The following is a 19,983-nucleotide window of genomic DNA, read 5'->3' as shown; positions in this document are numbered from 1 at the left end:
GATGAGAGAGATTAAACGCCTCTTTCTACTTTTTAGCTATATGATTTAATCATTTAAAGTCTTGCTCCTGTTTTCACATTTGTATAATAGCATGAAATTGGAAAATAAGTTGCTTTAAGAATTAAATGATAGAATGTGTATAAAGCTCAGTGACTGGTTACCTCAGAAGTGCTCAGTACATGCTAGTTTTCTCCTGGCCAGGGAGAGCGGTAGTTAATCAGCCCCGTAGGAACTATCAGAGGTTCTGTGGTTTACACTTATTTCCATAGCCATTTTTCCTAATGTCAAAAAGGATGAGGTCATGTACCCGGGGCCCTAAGGAAAACTGTGAAGAAGGTGATACTGATGTATGGTCCTACTCTGCCCTCTGGGCAGTCCCTTACTTAGTTGCCCTCTCTGCCTGTCCCTGGGCATACACCCCATTCTCCAAAGATGTGCTCTTTCATAGTGGTTCATAGTGGTAGTGATCCCCATGAAAATATGGAGTGTCAATAGTTTAGTTAAGTTACTTGTATTCTCAGAATTCCAACACGTCCCTATGGAAGAACCTGCTGGTTGTTTTCCAATATGCATTTTCTTTCCCCACAGTACTTGAATATTTCTGTTGGTACACGGCCACCCAGATAAAGGTAATATTTCCAAGCCTCTCTTGCTGCTAGGTATAGGTATGTGTTTAAGTTCTGGCCAATGGAATGAAAGTGAAAATACCAGTGGCAGCTTCTGGGAATTGTCCTAAAGTGGCAGCTTCCCTATTCCCACTTACTATCCTGCTGCTTAGAACATGGATGTGACAGCTGGAGCTCCATCTCAGACCAGGTGTTGATCTCAGGTATGGAGGCCATGTTTGTTGGAACTTCAGGCTGGAAGGAGAGTGGGTCCCTGAGGACTCCATGAAGCAGAGCTATCACAGTAGCTCTGTATTTACTACCTCTGGATGTTAATATGAGGGAGAAAGAGAGAAATTTACATCTCTTTTAATCCTCTGTTATTGTGTTTAACTATGACCAACAACTAACAAAGCTCCTAAGACTCTAAAGATAGACTACAAGCTTTTATGACTGGCAGTGGAGAAGAAAAATTTGGACAGGGATATTAGGAAAAGAAGGTGAAAGAGAAAGTTGTCTGACTGGGTATCACTAAGTGGCTTCCCATTCTGCCTGTGGGTAGTGGTAGCTCCTGTCTGTTATGGGTAAGTATGTACATCAATTCATTTCTGTGTAAACATCCCACAACCTAAGGACTAGAAAAGACTCTAGGAGGTGACGTGGTGCACTCCCATTCCTTAATACAGAAATACAAATCATCATCCCAAAGAAAAGAGAATCTCTGTTACTTAAAACAAAAAACTGTAGGAAAGCATAAACTCCAAGAGGGGAGTTAAATTTTGAGAGTTTCTATTTGACCCAGAATTTTGGGTGAGAAGGAGCCCTACTGAAGCCTTTTGCCTTCTGGACTTATGCTGCTCTTGTGTTGTAGTTCAGTATTGCCTGATGTGGCTCCAGAGGGCAGGCTCAGAGCCACAGCTTTTATCTGATGGGACTGTGACTTTTTCAGCAGCTTCTAAAATTACCCAGAATTACATAGGAAGCAATAGAAAGTGACGTCAAATTACAGTGAAAGACACATCGAATGAGTGAAAAAACCACAAAAATATCATTGGACCAGCAGAATGCCAGGAAGAAAGGAAGAGAGCACAGCAGGCTAGGGGGAGTAAGGAGAAGGCCCAGCATCCTCCGGGAAAAGCGAACCCACCACAGCCCACAAGAGCAAACTGCTTAGGAAGTACCAGGAGTCCGTGGGTGTATTCCCTTAAGAGAACTGGACACAGCACAGGTGAGCTGAGGGCTGACAAGAAATCAGAATGTCAACACCACCTGTGTTCATTCTCTCTTCCGGGAAGGCAAATCCTTTGACATTTACCTTGTGGCTGGGTCTTTGCCAGGATGGCTGAGTTCATGTATTTTGACAGTTATGAGATTTCCCACTGTTTGCAAATCTCATTTTCTTTTGGAAAATTGTCAGGGGCAGTGGAGTAGGAGTAGGGTGGAGGAAATAAGTAGAGGAAGAGTAAGCATATTATATATTCTCCACCCCCTCAAATGTCTCTACAGCTTACTTGTATAAACCCACAGAATAAAAAGACTAGAAGGATATATACCAAATGTTAACAGTATTGTTGGTGGAGTTCCCATCATGGCTTAGCAGTAATGAACCCAACTAGTATCCATGAGGACACAGGTTTGATCCCTGGCCTTGCTCAGTGAGTTGGGGATCTGGCATTGCCATGAGCTGTGTTGTAGGTCACATGGCTGTGGCTGTGGTGTAGGCCAGCAGCTGGAGCTCCGATGTGATCCCTAGCCTTGAAACTTCCACATGCTGTGGGCGTGGCCCTAAAATGACAAAAACAAAACAAAACAATATTGTTGGTATATTTGGGTGATTAAAATAATGGGTGGTTTTTATGTTCTCAAACTTTTCTGCATTTCCCAGATTTTCTAGGATAAATACATGGCACTATTGTCATCAGAAAATATTTGCTTTTAAATGTCCTATTAAAGTTGATGAGAAAAGCCAGGAAAAAGGTGTTTTGTATTTCCCTGAACTTGCTGAACACAGGAGCTACCCAACCTGCGAGAGCACACCATGTACTCATTATACTGCACTATCCCTGTAGATGGAGAGGAGCGGGGACACAGATGGGGGAACATGGCTGTCTCCTTCCTACCCTCCCAGGTGTGGCCAGCAAGAAGCAAAAGAAGAGACAAACGGCTTTCTGCTGCTTGACCACTTCATTATGTTAAAGAACAGTAACAAATTTAAACCATATCTTTAGAAATATGGTGGTCAATAGCAGTATTTAATGTTTGTACAAAGCCATTTTAATAAACAGGTGTTTTTCAGGAGAATGGCATTGGACACAATAACAGAACTACAGGTTTGGGAGGATCTATGCAGGGCTAGCTGGTTCTTCTGATCAGGACTACGGTTAAATTATTCTTAATTTTTTTCAAAACAATATCCAAAAATGCAATCTATTTCGATCAGAATTATCTCTTTCCTGTTATACACTGTCGTCAATTAACAACAATAGGAAAGTTTGATTTTTTTCTTTATTCTCCCAAACCTAGGTCTTTATGTGAATCTGCAATTAGAATTGTACTTAAAGAGTGGCCAGCCTTCAATGCTAATGATAAATAAAAGGCCAATTTATTTATTTTTATTTTATTTTGCTTTTTAGGGCCACATGTGCAGCATATGGAAGTTCCCAGGCTAGGGGTCAAATAGGAGCTGCAGATGCACGGCTATGCCACAGCCACAGCCACACCCACATCTGGGACCTACATCACAGCTCGTGGCAATGCCGGATGCTTAACCCACTGAGTGAGGCCAGGGATCGAACCTGCATTCTCATGGATACTAGTCATGTTTTTACTGCTGGGCTACAATGGGAGCTCTTAAAAGGTCAATTTAAGTTGTGATACAAACATTACCAACATTATCAATGTTCAGACAAACATATTCAATGTTAAAATGGATGTAGGAAAACAGATTCTTTCATAAATTACTAGTTCAGGAAAAATGGTATTACCACTTTGGAAGGACCTATGAAAAATTCTAAATATGCACATTCTGCGATTCATAAAATACACATCTAAATATCTTCACTAAAGAAACCTGTGCACAAGGAGGCATATACCAGAAAATTCAGAAGCTATGGTTTCTACTAGGGGGTAAAATGGCAACAAGTGTCCATAGAGGGATGGCTGTGTGATCTGAAGTATACAATACAATATAATGCAGCCATTAAAAAACTCAGCAGAGATAGATTTCTTATACATATTGTTGGGTTAAAAAAGCAAGTTGCAGAAAGATATCCACAGGGTTTGACAGATGGTTCATATAGAAAACTAAACTACAAAATTATTATATATATATATACACACACATATATATATATAATAGGGACATATGTATGGATGTAAATGCAAAGGGGTGAAGCAATATCAGTGTTAATCACTGAGGTAGTGGAACAGGAGGCACCAGTATTAGAGTCCCCATTAGTTCAAGTTAAAGCATTAATATTTAGGAGTTCCAGTTGTGGCTCAGCGGTAACGAACCCAGCTAGTAACCATGAGGACTCTGGTTCAATCCCTGGCCTTGTTCAGTGGGTTAAGGATCTGACATTGCTGTGAGCTGCAGTGCAGGTCACAGACATGGCTCAGATCTGGCATTGCTGTGGCTGTGGTGCAGACCTCCAGCTACAGCTCTGACTCGGCCTGACCCCTTGCCTGGGAACTTCCATATGCAGTGAGTTCAGCCCTAAAAAGACCAAAAAAAAAAAAAAAGCATTAACATTTAGTTATTACTTCTATAGTTTACAATTAATTTTTTACATCAATCTTTAAAAAACAGAAAAATGGTAACTTTACAGTGGAGAAACCTGGCAAACACCTCTAGCTTAACCACGTGATCAAGATTAACATCCCCAGTGATATCATGTTGATAGCGTCAACCCTTGACATGATGAGATAAGAAGGCTACTTCACCTCTGTGGTGTTCTTACCCCAAACCTATAACCCCAGTGTAACCATGGTAAAACATCAGACAAACTCAAAATAGCAAACATTCTACAGTTTGCCTGGCCAGTACTCCTAAAGACTGTCAAGGTCATGATAAAGAAGGAAAGATTAAGAAACAGGCATAGACCTGAGAAGACTGGAGAGACGTGACAATTAAATGCAATCTGGTACCCTGGCAACTCTTGGTGCTATTTTTGTAACTTTTCTATAAATCTAAAACCACTCAAAAACAGAATTTTATTTATTGTAAAAGAAAACTCCCTAAAGAAAGGTTACTGGCAAACTATTCACTGTAAATTGATCAAAAACTATTCTGAAGTTGCACTATAGTTAGTGCTTTCATTCCCTCAGGGCAAATGACCAGTCCTATGAGGTTTGTTTCCTTCATGCACAAAGCTCTTAAGAAAGTTATTTTTCATGGGGATTGGTGTTCAGAATCAGGATGCTGACCAGCACACAAATGCTAAAATTCATACTTGGTTACTATGTGCTTGCAGAACAGTAAACAAGCTTGAAAATTCATGCCCACATTCCTGTGACTCCTCCCAGCTGCTGCTTTGTACTTAATCCTAATCTCACTTGACTAGTATTGGACATTCAGAATGGCAACACACTACCACTGGTGCCCTCATCCTATATAAAGTATCTCTTCACCAAAGCAGAAATACTGGAGGTCACAAAGTTACACCCACAGGAAAATGTGTAGGAAGGTGGAAAACTATTGGCTGTTGTCTCAGGATTTCCTTTTTAAATCCTGTGCTATTTTCTATTTGATACTTGGATAGCTCTTCTCCAGCCTGTTCACATGGCTAAATTTTCTCATTCATCATATTTCAGCTCAGATTCTGCCGGCTCTGAAAGATCTTGGCTGATCTCTCTATCAGAGGGTGCTCTTCCCTCCCTGACTCTATTCCCTGGTTTTCTTCATGGCACCCACATGTTAGAGATGTAGATTTACTTTGTTCACTCGTTTATTGCATGTTTCATTCCCCAAACTCAGCACAATTCCTGGCACAAAGGCAGCACCCATGCAAAAATCGCTGAATGAATGAATAGAGAACTAGAAATCTTGTATGATACTAATATGTAGGGTGATTTGTGTGTGTGTTATATCTCCCCTCATGCTCCACCTCTAGCATCTACAGATATTTTAAGTCTCTTTGCAAATACGGTGCAACATTTTTCTCCCTTTAGTCAATTCCAAGAACAACATTTACAAGTCAGTAACTAGCTAGAGGAGATGGTTCCCTCCCTCTCTCTCTCTCCCTGTCCTTTCTCTTTCTTTCTCCCTGTCCTCTCTCTCTCTCTCTCTCTCATTCTCTCTCTCTCTCATTCTTTCTCTCCTCTTTTTAACATTTGGACAACTCCATTCAGAACAGACTTTGATGAAAGCCCAGGCTGCCTGACTTTCCATCTCCCCCTCAAGTGGAGGGAGGTACTAGCAGGGAACAGCAAGACGTGTGTGTTCTCTCCACTGTGTGTGCGGCTTGCCTCCTCATGCTGAGACTCTGTTATCTGCCTCTCAACACTTTCCTGAGTCATAACCTTCTGCTCTTACTCTACACTGTGTGCTTTTCATAGCACGCTAGTCCCATAGACGCAACCTTCTCTGTCTCCTATGCACCCATGGGCGCTGCTACAACTCTGTCACCTGCCGGCCCAGCCACATCCTGGACCTTGTCACTTCTCCAGGATTTCAAACACGAAGCTCTTCATCTCTATCTTCCTTTGCCCCTTACCCCTTCCTCATTCATATTTACTACCTTTCATCCCTATTGGCCTCCAGGAGGTTAGTCTCCCCTACTCTCTTAGCCAAGGAGGAAAAGAGATTTGTGGTGCTGGCCCTAAGATGTGAATACCAGAATTTCCCAGGTAATTTCATTGGCATCAGCAACAGGTAGACTGCCAGGATCCTAGGAGCAGAGATATCTGGGCTGACTGCCTTCACTCCTTCCTTCTTCCCTACTCTGTTCCCTTTCCTCTAAGTTTGGTTCATGAAGCAGAAAAACCAGATGTTTCAAAATGTCCCCTTTTTAGTACAAGATCTTGAATGGTGACATAGACCTCTTTGTGAAATGGCAGTGGAGTAGGGGAAATGTGGCTATTTTCTCAGCTCTGCAGGATACTGGCTGAGGAAGGAGTGTTACTGGTAGTTGCGTGCCTTGTCAGGGTGTTGAGGGGCCAGGCAGAGCCATCCTATGATATACTGCATCTACTCCCAATCTGTGTGGCCAACCCATTTTCCATTAGATTCTCTAGATTCTTGTCCCCACAGATTGAAGAAGTATACTGGCATTCCTGCCGTGGCTCAGCAGGTTAAGAATCCAACATAGAGTCCATGATGATGCGGGTTTGATCCCTGGCCTTGCTTAATGGGTTAAGGATCAGGCATTGCCACAAGCTGCAGCTTAGGTCACAGATGTGGCTTGGATCTGGTGTTGTGCCTGTGGTGGAGGCCTTCAGCTGCAGCTCTGATTCTACCCCTAGCCCAGGAACTTCCATATGCCACAGCTACAGCCATGGAAATAAATAAATTAAAAAAAGTAGAGAAGAGGGGTGTGTGTGTGTTTGTATGTGCATATGTGTGTACCCATGTGTGCTGCCAGCCAATCTGTAACTCACCAGACCCATTTCAGGCTTCGCTTTCCCCCATTCCCACCCTGGAATGGTGGACCATAATAGCGTTTCTCTCTCTAGCATTTTACTAATACTTTTGACTTTGGTGCAATTTTTAGTCACTTTACAATTATCTTTAGGAAATTGATAATTTTTAAAGTAATAGAATTATTATGCAGAATGGGCTCACTACAAATTCATGCCCTCTTACTTTGACTGGACCCTCTGAGCTACATGGTCATCCTTTTATTCTTTTTTTGCTGCTGGTCCTATAGTCTTTGCCACAATGACACACCTGCTCACGTGTCACTCACACCTTCTATCTCGCTAATGCAGACCTCCTTCTCTCTCTCTCTCTCTCTCTCTCTCTCTCTCTCTCTGACAGCCAGGACCATTCATAAGCTTCTGCATCTTATCTTTTTGCGCCTGAAAATTCTATGTACCACATTCACATCAAGGGAAGTGATGTTATTTCCCCTTTCTCAAAATTACTCCTTCACCTGGTTTCTTCATCCCACTCCCTCCTCTTTCTCCAAGGTCATCTGTTTTTCAAATTTACCCTTTCATATCTTTCATCTCTTCTTCTCCACTGATCCTTCTGCTCAGACTATAAACATACCAAGTCTTCCCATCTTAAATAAGAATTTGAAACAAAACTCTTCCCTTAGAGCAACAAACAATTGATAGCAGATTATAGTCTCAAAAATCTTATGGCTCCATCATAAAGGCAAGTATCTACTAGCTTTGCCTAGAAATTCCCTTTCATTGCCAAACACCATGCCTATCCTGTGCAGTGGCTACCAAACTGGCTTCCCTGCAATCAATCTCTCCCTCTTTCAATCCAACTAATACCCTGCTGCCATATTAATCTTGCTAAAATATAGGTTTGTGTATATATACTGCTTCCCTTATAGGACCAAGCACAAATCCCTTACTCTGGAATTATGGGCATTCACAACTTCCCCTCTTCCTCCCTAAAAAAACTTCTTATTCTATTTCCACATGAATTTTCTACTCAACCCAACAGAGCTTGAACATTCCATGTACAGTACCTTCTCTGCACTGTTGTTCATGCTTCCCTCCTAAAATAGGCTCCCTACTTCCCTCTTCGCCACCACTTCCTTAAGCCTTATGCTTCCTTTTAGCCCAGCTCAATTTCCTCCTCCTTCAAGAGGCTTCCTCTCAAAGAATCCACCCTGTGTGGGCCACCTCACCTCTAAACACTCGAAATATTTAACATCTGTCCAATGCATTTGTTCAGCACTCGAGTGTGCAATCCTGCCTTGGTATTTATAGGTTGAGTAAAAGTCTTGGCAGCAAGAATACCTTATATTATACCTCTTTATAGCCATCTTTTTAATTAGCATCTAATCTTTTTTTAAAAAATAAAACAAACCAGGCTAGGTATACAACTTTGGGGGAGGATCTCTAAAAAACTGCCAAAGTAAATTTCTAAGGTCTACAAACAGGCGGTGAATTGAACATAAAGCTGTATTGGATACTTCTTCCTGTTGTACCTGGTAAAGGTTGACATTGCTATAAATATTCTCCCAGATTTGGTCATAGTTGCCCTGATGCAAATCCCAGGAAGCCACGAATGTTGGATGAGATGAAGCCATGAAGACTGTCTTTGCAGCATGATCTTGCAGCACTTGCATTACTCGCTCAGGGTTGGAAATCTTGAGTAGAACAGAGAGAAGGAATGGTTAGGAGAAGGGTTACTCCCTTCTTCTCAGCAAGAGTTTGGTCATGTAAGAAAGAAGTGCAAGGAGTTCCTCTTGTGGCTCAGTGGATTAAGAACCCGAATAGTGTCCATGAGGATGTGGGTTCAATTCCTGACTTCGCTCAGTGGGTTAAGGATCTGGTGTTGCCGTGAGCTGTGCTGAAGGTCTCTGTCACAGACAAGGCTCAGACCCTGTGTTGCTGTGGCTGTGGTGAGGCCAGCAGCTGCAGCTCCGATTTGACCCCTAGTCTCAAACTTCCATATGTTACAGGTGTGGCCCTAAAAAACAAAAAAGAAAGGAAGGAAGGAAGGAAAGGAGGAAGGGAGGGAGTAGGGGAGGGAGGAAGGAAGGAAAGAAGGAAGGAAGGGCAGGACAGGTGGGACTTTATTTAATTACAAAATAAAAGTAAATTCAAACACCATGATTCCCTTATGTATCTTCATCCATTTAACACTGTTTAAGTATTCAAATATACATAGTAGCTCATTTAAAATTCTGTGACAATCCCCTAAACACAATAGCAGGTGGCACCCCCACAAGCATTGTGGCACCAAAGAAAAGATAAACACCCATCAGTTTTGGGTACAAATTCTGTCTACTCTTGGGAAGCTGCCAGGAGATGGAGGGGGAGGGAGCTAGGTAGTGAGAGAAAAGCACAGGATTTCTAAGGACACAGATCTAGGCTCCTATCCCTGCTGGCTTTTCTATTCAGAGCAGGACAAGTCAATCTAATAAGAACACTAAAGAGGTCTCTCCCAGGATTGCTACAGTAATGCTTGGCATGTAGTAGGTGCTGAATAAATGTTCCTTTTATTTTTCTAGAGGTAAAAAAGTCAAATGATAGTCCCAGAGCTGAACTTCAGTGATATACATATCACTATATTTCAATTACTTTAATGCTACAAGGAACCTCAAAGATCATTTTGTCCAATCTATATCAAAATCCCAATGGCATTTTTTTGTAGAAGTGGAAAAATTCATCCTAAAATGCATAAGGAATCTCAAGGGACCTCAAATGGCCAAAATATTTTTGAAAATGACAAAGTTGGCAGACTTTCTAATTTAAAAACATTACCAAGCTACATTAATCAAAACAGTGTGGTGCTGGTATACCTTAGACATACAGACTAGTGGAATAAAATAGAACCCAGAAATAAACCCCTGAGTGTATAATCAAACGACCTTAGACAAGTGTGCCAAGACCACTCCATGGAGAAGGGACAGTCTCTTCAACAAATGGTGCTGGGAAAAAACTGGATATCCACGTTCAAATAATGAAGTTGAACCCTTATACTATATACAAAAGTTAACTCAAAATGGATTAAAGATCTAAACATAAGACCTAAAACTATAAAACTCATAGACGAAAACAGAGGAATGTTTCATGACATTGGACTTGGCAATGACTTCTTAGATATGACACAAAAAGAATAGGCAAAAAAGCAAAAATAGACAAATGTGACTACATCAAACTTAAAAATTTCTATGGAAGTTCCCATTGTGGCTTAGCAGTTAATGAACCTGATTAGTATCCATGAGGACATGGGTTCGATCCCTGGCCTCACTCAGTGGGTTAAGGATCCGGTATTGCTGAGACATAGTGTGGGTTGCAGACTTGGCTCAGATCCCGTGTTGCTGTGGAGGTGGTGTAGGCTGGCAGCTAAAGCTCCAATTTGAGCCCTAGCCTGGGAACCTCCATTTGCCATGGGTTAGACCCTAAAATGACAAAAGACAAAAAAAAAAAATCTGCACATCAAAGGACACAATTCAACAGAGTGAAAATATAATCCATAGATTGGGAGAGTATATTCACAAATATACCTAACACAGGGTTAATATCCAGAACATAAAAAGAATTTCCACTACTCAACAATAAAAAAATCAAGTAATTCAATTAAAAAATGGGCTAAGTTCATCTTCCACAAAGGAGGAAAGAACATAAAATGGGAAAAAGACAGTCTTTTCAGCAAGTGGTGCTGGGAAAACTGGACAACTGCATGTAAATCAGTGAAACTGGAACACACTCTCACAGCATGCACAAAAATAAACTCAAAATGGCTTAAAGACTTAATATAAGACAAGACACCATCAAACTCCTAGAAGAGAACATAGGGAAAACATTCTCTGACATCAACTTTACAAATGTTTTGTCAGGTCAGTCTCCCAAGTCAACAGAAACAAAAGCACAAATAAACCAATGGGACCTAATCAAACTGACGAGCTTTTGCACAGCAAAGGAAACCCAAAAGAAAACAAAAATACAACTTACAGAATGGAAGAAAATAGTTTCAAATAATGCAACTGACAAGGGCTTAATCCCTAAAATATTCAAACAACTTATACAACTTGACAGCAAAAAAACCAACAACCTAATGGAAAAAATGGACAAAAGACCTGAATAGACATTTCTCCAGAGATATACATACAGACGGCCAACAAGCACATGAAAAAATGCTCAACATCCCTCATTAGCAGAGAAATGCAAATCAGAACTACCATGAGGTACCACCTCACACCAGTCAGAATGGCCATCATTATCAAGTCCACAAATAACAAGTGCTGGAGAGGGTGTGGAGAAAAGGGAACACTCCTGCACTGTTGGTGGGAATGTAAATTGGTACAACCACTATGGAAAACAGTATGGAGTTACCTTAGAAATCTATACAAAGAACTACCATATGATCCAGAAATCCCACTCTTGGGCATATACCCGGACAAAACTTTCCTTGAAAAAGACACATGCACCTGCATGTTCATTGCAGCACTATTCACGATAGCCAAGACATGGAAACAACCTAAATGTCCATCATTAGATGACTGGATTAAGAAGATGTGGTATATCGGAGTTCCCGTGGTGGCGCAGTGGTTAACGAATCCGACTAGGAACTATGAGGTTACGGGTTCGGTCCCTGCCCTTGCTCAGTGGGTTAACGATCCAGTGTTGCCGTGAGCTGTGGTGTAGGTTGCAGACGCGGCTTGGATCCTGCGTTGCTGTGGCTCTGGCGTAGGCCGGTGGCTATAGCTCCAATTTGACCCCTAGCCTGGGAACCTCCATATTCCACGGGAGCAGCCCGAGAAATAGCAAAAAGACAAAAAAAAAAAAAAAACAAGATGTGGTATATATACACAATGGAATACTACTCAGCCATAAAAAAGAACAAAATAATGCCCTTTGCAGCAACATGGATAGAACTAGAGACTCTCATACTAAGTGAAGTAAGTCAGAAAGAGAAAGACAAATACCACATGATTTCACTTATATCTGGAATATAATATAAGGCACAAATGAACCTTTCCACAGAAAAGAAAATCACGGACATGGAGAACAGACCTGTGGTTGCCAAGAGGAAGGGGGAGGGAGTGGGAGGGACAGGGAATTTGGGGTTAACCGATGCAAACTATTGCATTTGGAATGGATAAGCAATGGGATCCTGCTGTGTAGCATTAGGAACTATGTCTGATCACTTGCGATGGGGCATGATAATGTGAGGAAAAAGAATGTATACATGTGTGTGACTGGGTCACCTTGCTGTGCAGTAGAAAATTGACAGAACACCATAAATCAGCTATAATGGAAAAAATAATAATCATTATAAAAAAAAGAATGGGCTAAGAACTTCAAAAGACATTTCTTCAAATATGATATACAAATGGCCAGAAAGCATATGAAAAATATTCAAAATCACTCATCATTAGAGAAGTGCAAAACAAAATCACAGTGAAACAACACCTCACATCTATCATGATGGCTAATATATATATAAAAAGAAAGAAAATAACAAGTGTTAGTGAGGATGCAAAGAAATTGAACCCTTGTGCACAGCTGGACTACTGAAACTACTATGGAAAATACTATGGAGCTTCCTCAAAAAAATCAAAAACAGAAATGTGGTCCAGAAATTCTGATTTTGGGTAGATATACAAATGAACTGAAAGCAGGATCTCAAAGAGATATTTATATACCCATGTGCATAGGAGCATTATTTACAATGGTCGTGATGTGAAAGCAACCCAAATGTCCAACAATAAATGAACAGTTAAAATGTGGTGGATACGGGAGTTCCCATCATGGTGCAGTGGTTAACGAATCCGACTAGGAATCATGAGGTTGTGGTTTCGATCCCTGGCCTTGCTCGGTGGGTTCAGGATCCGGTGTTGCCGTGAGTTGTAGTGTAGGTCACAGAAGCGGCTTGGATCCCGCCTTGCTGTGGCTCTGGCATAGGCTGGTGGCTACAGCTCCGATTAGACCCCTAGTCTGGGAACCTCCATATGCCACGGGAAGCAGCCCTAGAAAAGGCAAAAAGACAAAAAAAAAAAAATGTGGTGGATACATACAAAGAAATATTATTCAGCCTTAAAAAGGAAGGAAATTCTGACATATTCTATAACATGGATGAACTATGAGGACACTATGGGGGGTAAAATAAGCCAGTCACAAAAAGGCAAATACTGTATAATTCAATAATACGTAGTACCTAGAGTAGTCACACTCATAGAGACAGAAAGTAACATCATTATTGCTAGGGTTGGGGGAGACAGTTGTTTAATGGGTAAAGAATTTCAGTTTGCCAGATGAAAAGAGTCCTGGAGATGGAATGTGGTGATGGTTGCACAACAATATGAATGTACTTAATACCACTGAACTATACACTTAAAAATGGTTAAATGGGAATTCCCATCATGGCACAGCAGAAATGAATCTGACTAGGAACCATGAGGTTCTGGGTTCAATCCCTGGCCTCACTCAGTGGGTCAAGGATCTGGCGTTGCTGTGAGCTGTGATGTAGGCTAGCAGCTATAGCTCTGATTAGACCCCCAGGCTGGGAACCTCCATATGCTGCGAATGCAGCCCTGAAAAAACAAAAAAAAAGGTTAAAATGGTAAATTTCATGTTCTGTGTATTTTACCACACCCTAAGAAAAAAGCGGGGGCGGGGGGAATTCCTCATGGCTTGGCGGGTTAAGGATCTGGCATTGTCCTACTGCTGTCGCTGTGGTTACAGCTGTAGTGTAGGTTCAGTTCCTGGTCTGGGAACTTCAACATGCCGTGAGCATGGCCAAAAAAAGAAAAAAAAAAGATGAGAAGGGATAAAAAATAACATAAAGAGAACCCATGTCCCCCTCACTCCATTTCCCCCAGTTTTAACATCTTGCAAAACTATAGTACAGTATCACAAAGAGGACATTGACATTGATACAGCTGAGATACAGAACACAATTCATCACCACAAGGGTAATTCGCACATCCTTTCATAGTTACACTCCTTTCCTTCCCTTCCCCACCAGGCTCTCTTTAACCCCTAGAATCAATGAATCTGTCCTTTACTTCTACAATTTTGTCATTTCAAGAATGTTTTATCGGAGTTCCCGTCGTGGCGCAGTGGTTAACGAATCCGACTAGGAACTATGAGGTTGCAGGTTCGGTCCCTGCCCTTGCTCAGTGGGTTAACGATCCGGCGTTGCCGTGAGCTGTGGTGTAGGTTGCAGACGTGGCTCGGATCCCGAGTTGCTGTGGCTCTGGCGTAGGCCGGTGGCTACAGCACCGATTCAACCCCTAGCCTGGGAACCTCCATATGCCGCAGGAGTGGCCCAAGAAATAGCAACGACAACAACAACAACAACAAAAAGACAAAAGACAAAAAAAAAAAAAAAAAAAAGAATGTTTTATCAATGGACTCATAGAATCTTTACAGGATTGAGTGTTTTCATGCACACCGTTTGGAGATTCAGACAGATTCTTGGGTATGTCACTAGTCTGTTCCCTTTTATAGCTGATTGCTATTTCATCGTATGACTTCAGTTTATTCACCCAGTGAAGGGCATACACACTGTTTCCAATTTTTGGCTATTGTTTTCTTTTTATTTATTTTTCATTTTATTTTATTTTGCTTTTTAGGGCTGCACCCTTGGCGTATGGAGGTTCCCAGGCTAGGAGTCAAATCTGAGCTGTAGTTGCTGGCCTACACCACAGCCACAGCAATGCAGGATCCAAGCCGTGTCTGCGACCTATACCACAGCTCACCACAACACTGGATCTTTAACCCACTGAGAAAGGCCAGGGATTGAACCTGCATCCTCATGGATGCTAGACAGATTCATTAACTGCTGAGCCACGATGGGAACTCCATCAGCTATTGTTAAAAAAAGCTGATAAAAATGTTCATGAAAAAAACAGGGGAAGGAAATCTGAGATCACCTTAAGTGAAGCAAGCCAGTTACAAGAAGAAAAATATTATATGATCCTACATATACAAGGTACCTAAGAGTAGTCAGATAGAAACACAAAGTGGAATGGTGGTTGCTAGGGCCTGGTAGGAGAAGGAAATAGGGAGTTGTTTAATAGGTATAGATTCATTTTTGCAAGATGAAAAAGTGCTGGAGATCTATTTCACAACATGAATATACTGAACACTAATGACCTGCACACTTAAAAACGGTTATATTTTTTCAAATGGTTAAGATGATAAATTTTATGGGTTTTTTTAACCGCAATAAAAAGACAATTTAGCCCAGTATTTTGGCCTCACAGATGAGGAAACTAAAACTCAAAGAGGTTATATCACCAGAGCAATATCAAATGAGACTTAGTGCTAAAGCTGTACTAAGATCCAGCTCTTTTGACAACTGTTGTGCTCTAGTGACAGCTAACAAGATTACAGAAGTTTGGTGATTAGATTAGATAGTTCCAAATAAAGTCTTCATAGTGAATCCGTGGCTAATATTTTTTAAAAGGGGAAAGAATTCAATTTTCTGAGAAAAGAATTTTATCTACAAGGAACATGGTTACTTTTTTACCTTCAAAAACTTTGCTTGGAGTTGCATTAATGCATCTATTCTTTTCCGTTCTTTTAGTTTGGTCAAAAGCTTCTTTTGCCAAGGATCACATTTTGGCTTAATCTAGTGGACAAACATGTTCACATAAGGTTACAACACAGCAGGGTGGTTCTCAAAAAAAGTTGCAAGCAAAGAGATTCTAGGACCTTCTGAAATGGTATCTGGCCTTAGTGCTAGGAAGTTTGCTAGAGCATGTGAAAGGGTCTGTGTGGGGTCACAGATCTGTGGAACAAGATGGCAGCAACAGTTCCTAAAGGGACCCTAAAGCCATCAGCGTTGGGCACTACACTTGATTTATGGGGCAAGAGAAATCTGCCCACAGGAACTCCTTGGGGCTCCATGTGTAAAATTTCACCTTTCATATTAACAAGTTGTTATTTCAAAAGTTAGTTGTATGGCTATAAATATATCAATACACTGATAACTCAAATTTATATCTAGCCCTAAGCTCCAGCCAGTTACATTCAACTATCTCTTTGATATTTACACTTCAAAGGCAAGTTATAACAATCTAAAATACACAGCCTGGCTTCCCCTACACCAACCACCTATTTGCTCAAGCCCCGGATTTAGGAATGATCTGTGATTTCTCTGCTTTCCTTCTATCCATTTTTATTGCATAAGACTTTATTCTTTCCCGCATGATACAGTTGATCCTTATTACTCATGGATTTCATTTTTGCAGATTTGCCTACTCACTGAAATTTATTTGTGACCCCAAAACTGATACAGAACTTTCCTAGACATTCATGGATATGCACAGGATAGTGATAAGTTGGAGTCACTCAACCCCACACTTTCAGGTTAAGGTCAAATAAGGTGACATTCAGCCTTCTTATTTCGGTTCATACTATAAACAAATGTCCTTTTTGCAGTCTAGTTAATGCCACATTTTTATACTTTTTGCTTTTGGTTAGTGATTTCACTGTTTAAAATGGTCCCCAAGCATAGAGCGGAGGGCCAACTAGTGTTCCTAAAGAGGGTTGTGATGTGCCTTTAGAAGAAAGACGTATGTTTCATAAGTTCATTCAGGCATGAGTTATAGTGCTGTTGGCCATGAGTTTGATGTTAATGAATCAACAACATATACTAAGTAAAGTGTCTTTAAACAGACACACCTGTATTTCCCCTGTGAGTAATAGTTTGGGATTTGTTAATTCAGTGTCTGTGGCAACTTTACAGAACATAACCACCCCAAATAATGTGAATCATCTTACCAATACCTCAAATCATCCCATTTAATCTGCTGACTTTTGTATTATTGTGAATTGTATTTCTCCAGTACCAAGGGCCATGCCTGACACACAATATGTACTCAATAAATATTTTTGACTGAAAAGCTGGATTTACACAACTTAATTAAATACCTCTTAAGTATAAGTCTCGTTCTTGCCAAGTAGCCAAGGTCACTAATAACAAGAAAGGAGTTCTGACCCAATAAAGAGGGGCACAGGAGTATGGGGGAACTTCCACAGAAAGCAGATCAGCATGGCTGACTTCAACAGAGACCCAAGGCAGGAAGGAGCTGGGAGATGCTGGTACCCAAGGCCGTGTTCTCTGAGCTGCCTCTCTTCAGTCAGGCAGGCACCTACCCTTGCTCCTAGGGGACAGCTGGCTAAGGGCATCGAGGAGAGGGGACAATAGGAACCTGACCAACCTGATGTGTCCAGGTTGCCTGGCCTCCTTGGAGGATACTTTGTGACACCGTTGACATCATTCAGAGGTGACTGTCATTGCAGGTTTCCTTACCTTTACAAAGGAAATCCAGCTGGCTCTCTTTTTCAAGGCCATACCAGGTTCTGCCAAACTCAAATGCTCAGCTTTGGCTATCCCAGCATCATAGTCTGGAAATGTCTTCATTCTCTGCTGCTTCATGAAGATGCTTTGAAATTTTTGGGACACCTAAACAAGATTGAGAAGAGGGAAGCAGAGCCCCCCAAAAAAGCCTCAGGTTGTAAGCAATTTCAAAAACAGGAACTGATTACCTCTGAAACAGTCCTAGAGTCAAACTAATTCATAAAACACGACTCTGTGACAGTAACAGGACCTTAAATGTATATACCTGAGGGGCACATGTACTCAGGAAGCCCATTACCATAATTATGTGTGTGTGTTATTTGTTCCAAATATCTGGAAGAAGTGGAAATAATATATTTATTTACATGTATTTTGAACTGGACCCTAAATGGGAAATAAACTATACACCTTTGAAAATACATTCCCTTTTCCTGGCTACCTGGTGAACGAGAAAATCTAAGGGTTAGATAAATCCTGCTCCCAAAAGCCTAACCAGGATATTGCTAGAGAGAAGGGTCCAGATGCAAGGACCTGTTAAAATTCTTTAAGGTACCTTAGCCAATCTCCTTACATCCCACTTCCAGACTGAGACTACCAGTGCTTTCTGTGATATAACTTCCTATTGCCAAGATGTAGACACTTCTTCCTCCCTTCTCCAGAGTGGCCCCAGGCTGCCTGAGCCTGCGCAAGCACCTTCATCAATGCACCGGCCATATTGGGTCATGTCTTTCTCAGTACAGGGTGAGCTTTTTGAGGGTTCAGATGATGAAACTCAAGAATGAATGTTCTCACTGCTACTGAGTTGTACACTTAGAAGTGGTTAAAATGGTAAATCTTATGTACGTTTTAATATACACACAAACAGAGAGAGAGAGAAAGAGAGAGAGCTGGCATACTCTAGGGCCTCAACAAAGGTTTCTGGAATGAATGAGCAAGTTCAGCGAGTCACAGAGCTAAAGATTCTGTACTGGTTAATGCTGGTACCTCCCAGGCTGTGCTATTCAATATTGTGGCCCCTAGGCCACATGTGGACATTGAATATTTAAATGCAAATTAATTAAAATCAGATAAAATTTAAAATTTAGTTCCTCAGTTACATTATGCACATCTCCAGTGCTCCATAGCTGCGTGTGACTAGTGGTTAACACATTTGGTGGAGACAGATCATACCCATCAGTGCAGGAAGTTCAATGAGACAGTGCTAGTCTACGACTAGGGTGGCAAACTTTTTCTTATAGGGTAAGATAGTAAATATTTTAGACTTTGCTGACCACATGGTCTCTGATGCAACTATTTAACTCTGTAGTTATAGTGTGAAAAGCAGCCATAGACAGTACATAAATGAATGAGTATGGCTATATTCCAATAAAACTTTATTTTAAAAAATATAGGTGGTGGGCTGCAGGCTGTAGTTTTCTGATCCAGCTCTAGGGCATTAGAGAACTAGAATAAGCAGTATCCTTCCTGTTCATAGAAATTCTTCTTACAGGAATTATTTCTACACAAAAATTTTGTTGTAATGTGATTATCTTGGGAGCACAACTAGCATTGCAGATAATATTGTTATAAGAAAATCAAAAGTGGAAACTCTCTGTATAAAGACAAGCTGTCTTTTGGGGACAAGGCTGCTGCTTTGTGGGAGCGCTCTGGAGCCTCATGTTTTTCCATTATCATCATGATAGTCTACTGTGCCATGACTTATTTGTATTTATTTGGACTCTTTTTAAACACCATCTTGTTCTGATTCTTGTTTTTTTGTCTATCATAATACTGGCTGATAATGAGGGTGAGGATACTCCCAGAAAAGCACTCTCTGCCGAAGATAGTGCTGCTGCTGATATGAAAAGAAAGACAAAAGCTAAACATCATCACCTTCAAAGAAACCAGAAGAAATGTGATACCACTGGTTCCAGTGACCTTAAAGAGTCTGTGTTACATACTAACAGAAATAATTTAGTAAAATAATGCTGGAACAAATACATATGGATATGAAACTTTGAGCTCAAGGCAAATGGTAAGAGAGGAAACAGTGGCTCCTTTTTATGTGAAGAGTATCAAAACATTCAGATTTCATCTTTGCCTTTTTGGATAAATCAACTTATTATTTTTTACCTGGCAAATACATATACTTACAAATATTATATACCCTGAACTAGAAAATTATATTTATTATTGAAACTCTGGCTGAACAATTTTATTATTGTAAATTCAAAGTTCTCTCTATATAATCCTATTTTTCCCTTTGAAATAAGTATTAATATGGCTTCTAATAACATGATTTTTTTTCTCTTGCTTTTTAGGGCCACACCTGTGGCATATGGAAGTCCCCAGGCTAGGGGTCGAATCAGAGTTACAGCTGCTGGCCTACATCACAGCGACAGCAACGCGGGATCCAAGCCATGTCTGCGACACACAGAGCTCTCCAACACTGGA

General features: G+C 40.9%; 1 protein-coding gene across 22 annotated transcripts in view; it reads right to left on the bottom strand.

Annotated features, from left to right (window-relative positions):
• The window catches only part of CCDC162 (coiled-coil domain-containing protein 162), a 204,536-nt gene that overhangs the window by 129,656 nt on the left and 54,897 nt on the right, over positions 1-19,983 (bottom strand). For 21 of the 22 annotated variants that reach the window (XR_002343788.2, XR_014806635.1, XR_014806634.1 and 18 more), the window contains 3 exons: positions 17,503-17,655; positions 15,715-15,816; positions 8,714-8,875 (listed from right to left, as the gene is read on the bottom strand). Coding sequence is in view for 18 of the 22 variants with exons in the window: in XM_021090803.2 (XP_020946462.2) it covers positions 8,714-8,875; positions 15,715-15,816; positions 17,503-17,655 (417 nt within the window). In the remaining 4 variants the exon portion in view is untranslated. Of the gene's footprint in view, positions 1-8,713; positions 8,876-15,714; positions 15,817-17,502; positions 17,656-19,983 lie in introns of those variants that run through there. The other variant, XM_084961916.1, reaches the window with a different exon arrangement.

The sequence above is a fragment of the Sus scrofa genome, chromosome 1, assembly GCF_054392235.1.
Source record: "Sus scrofa isolate SSC_HxYL_T2T_F1_AM1 chromosome 1, Sscrofa_HxYL_maternal_Yorkshire_Landrace_v2.0, whole genome shotgun sequence".
NCBI lineage: Eukaryota > Metazoa > Chordata > Mammalia > Artiodactyla > Suidae > Sus > Sus scrofa.
This window is presented reverse-complemented; position numbering and strand designations above follow the sequence as displayed.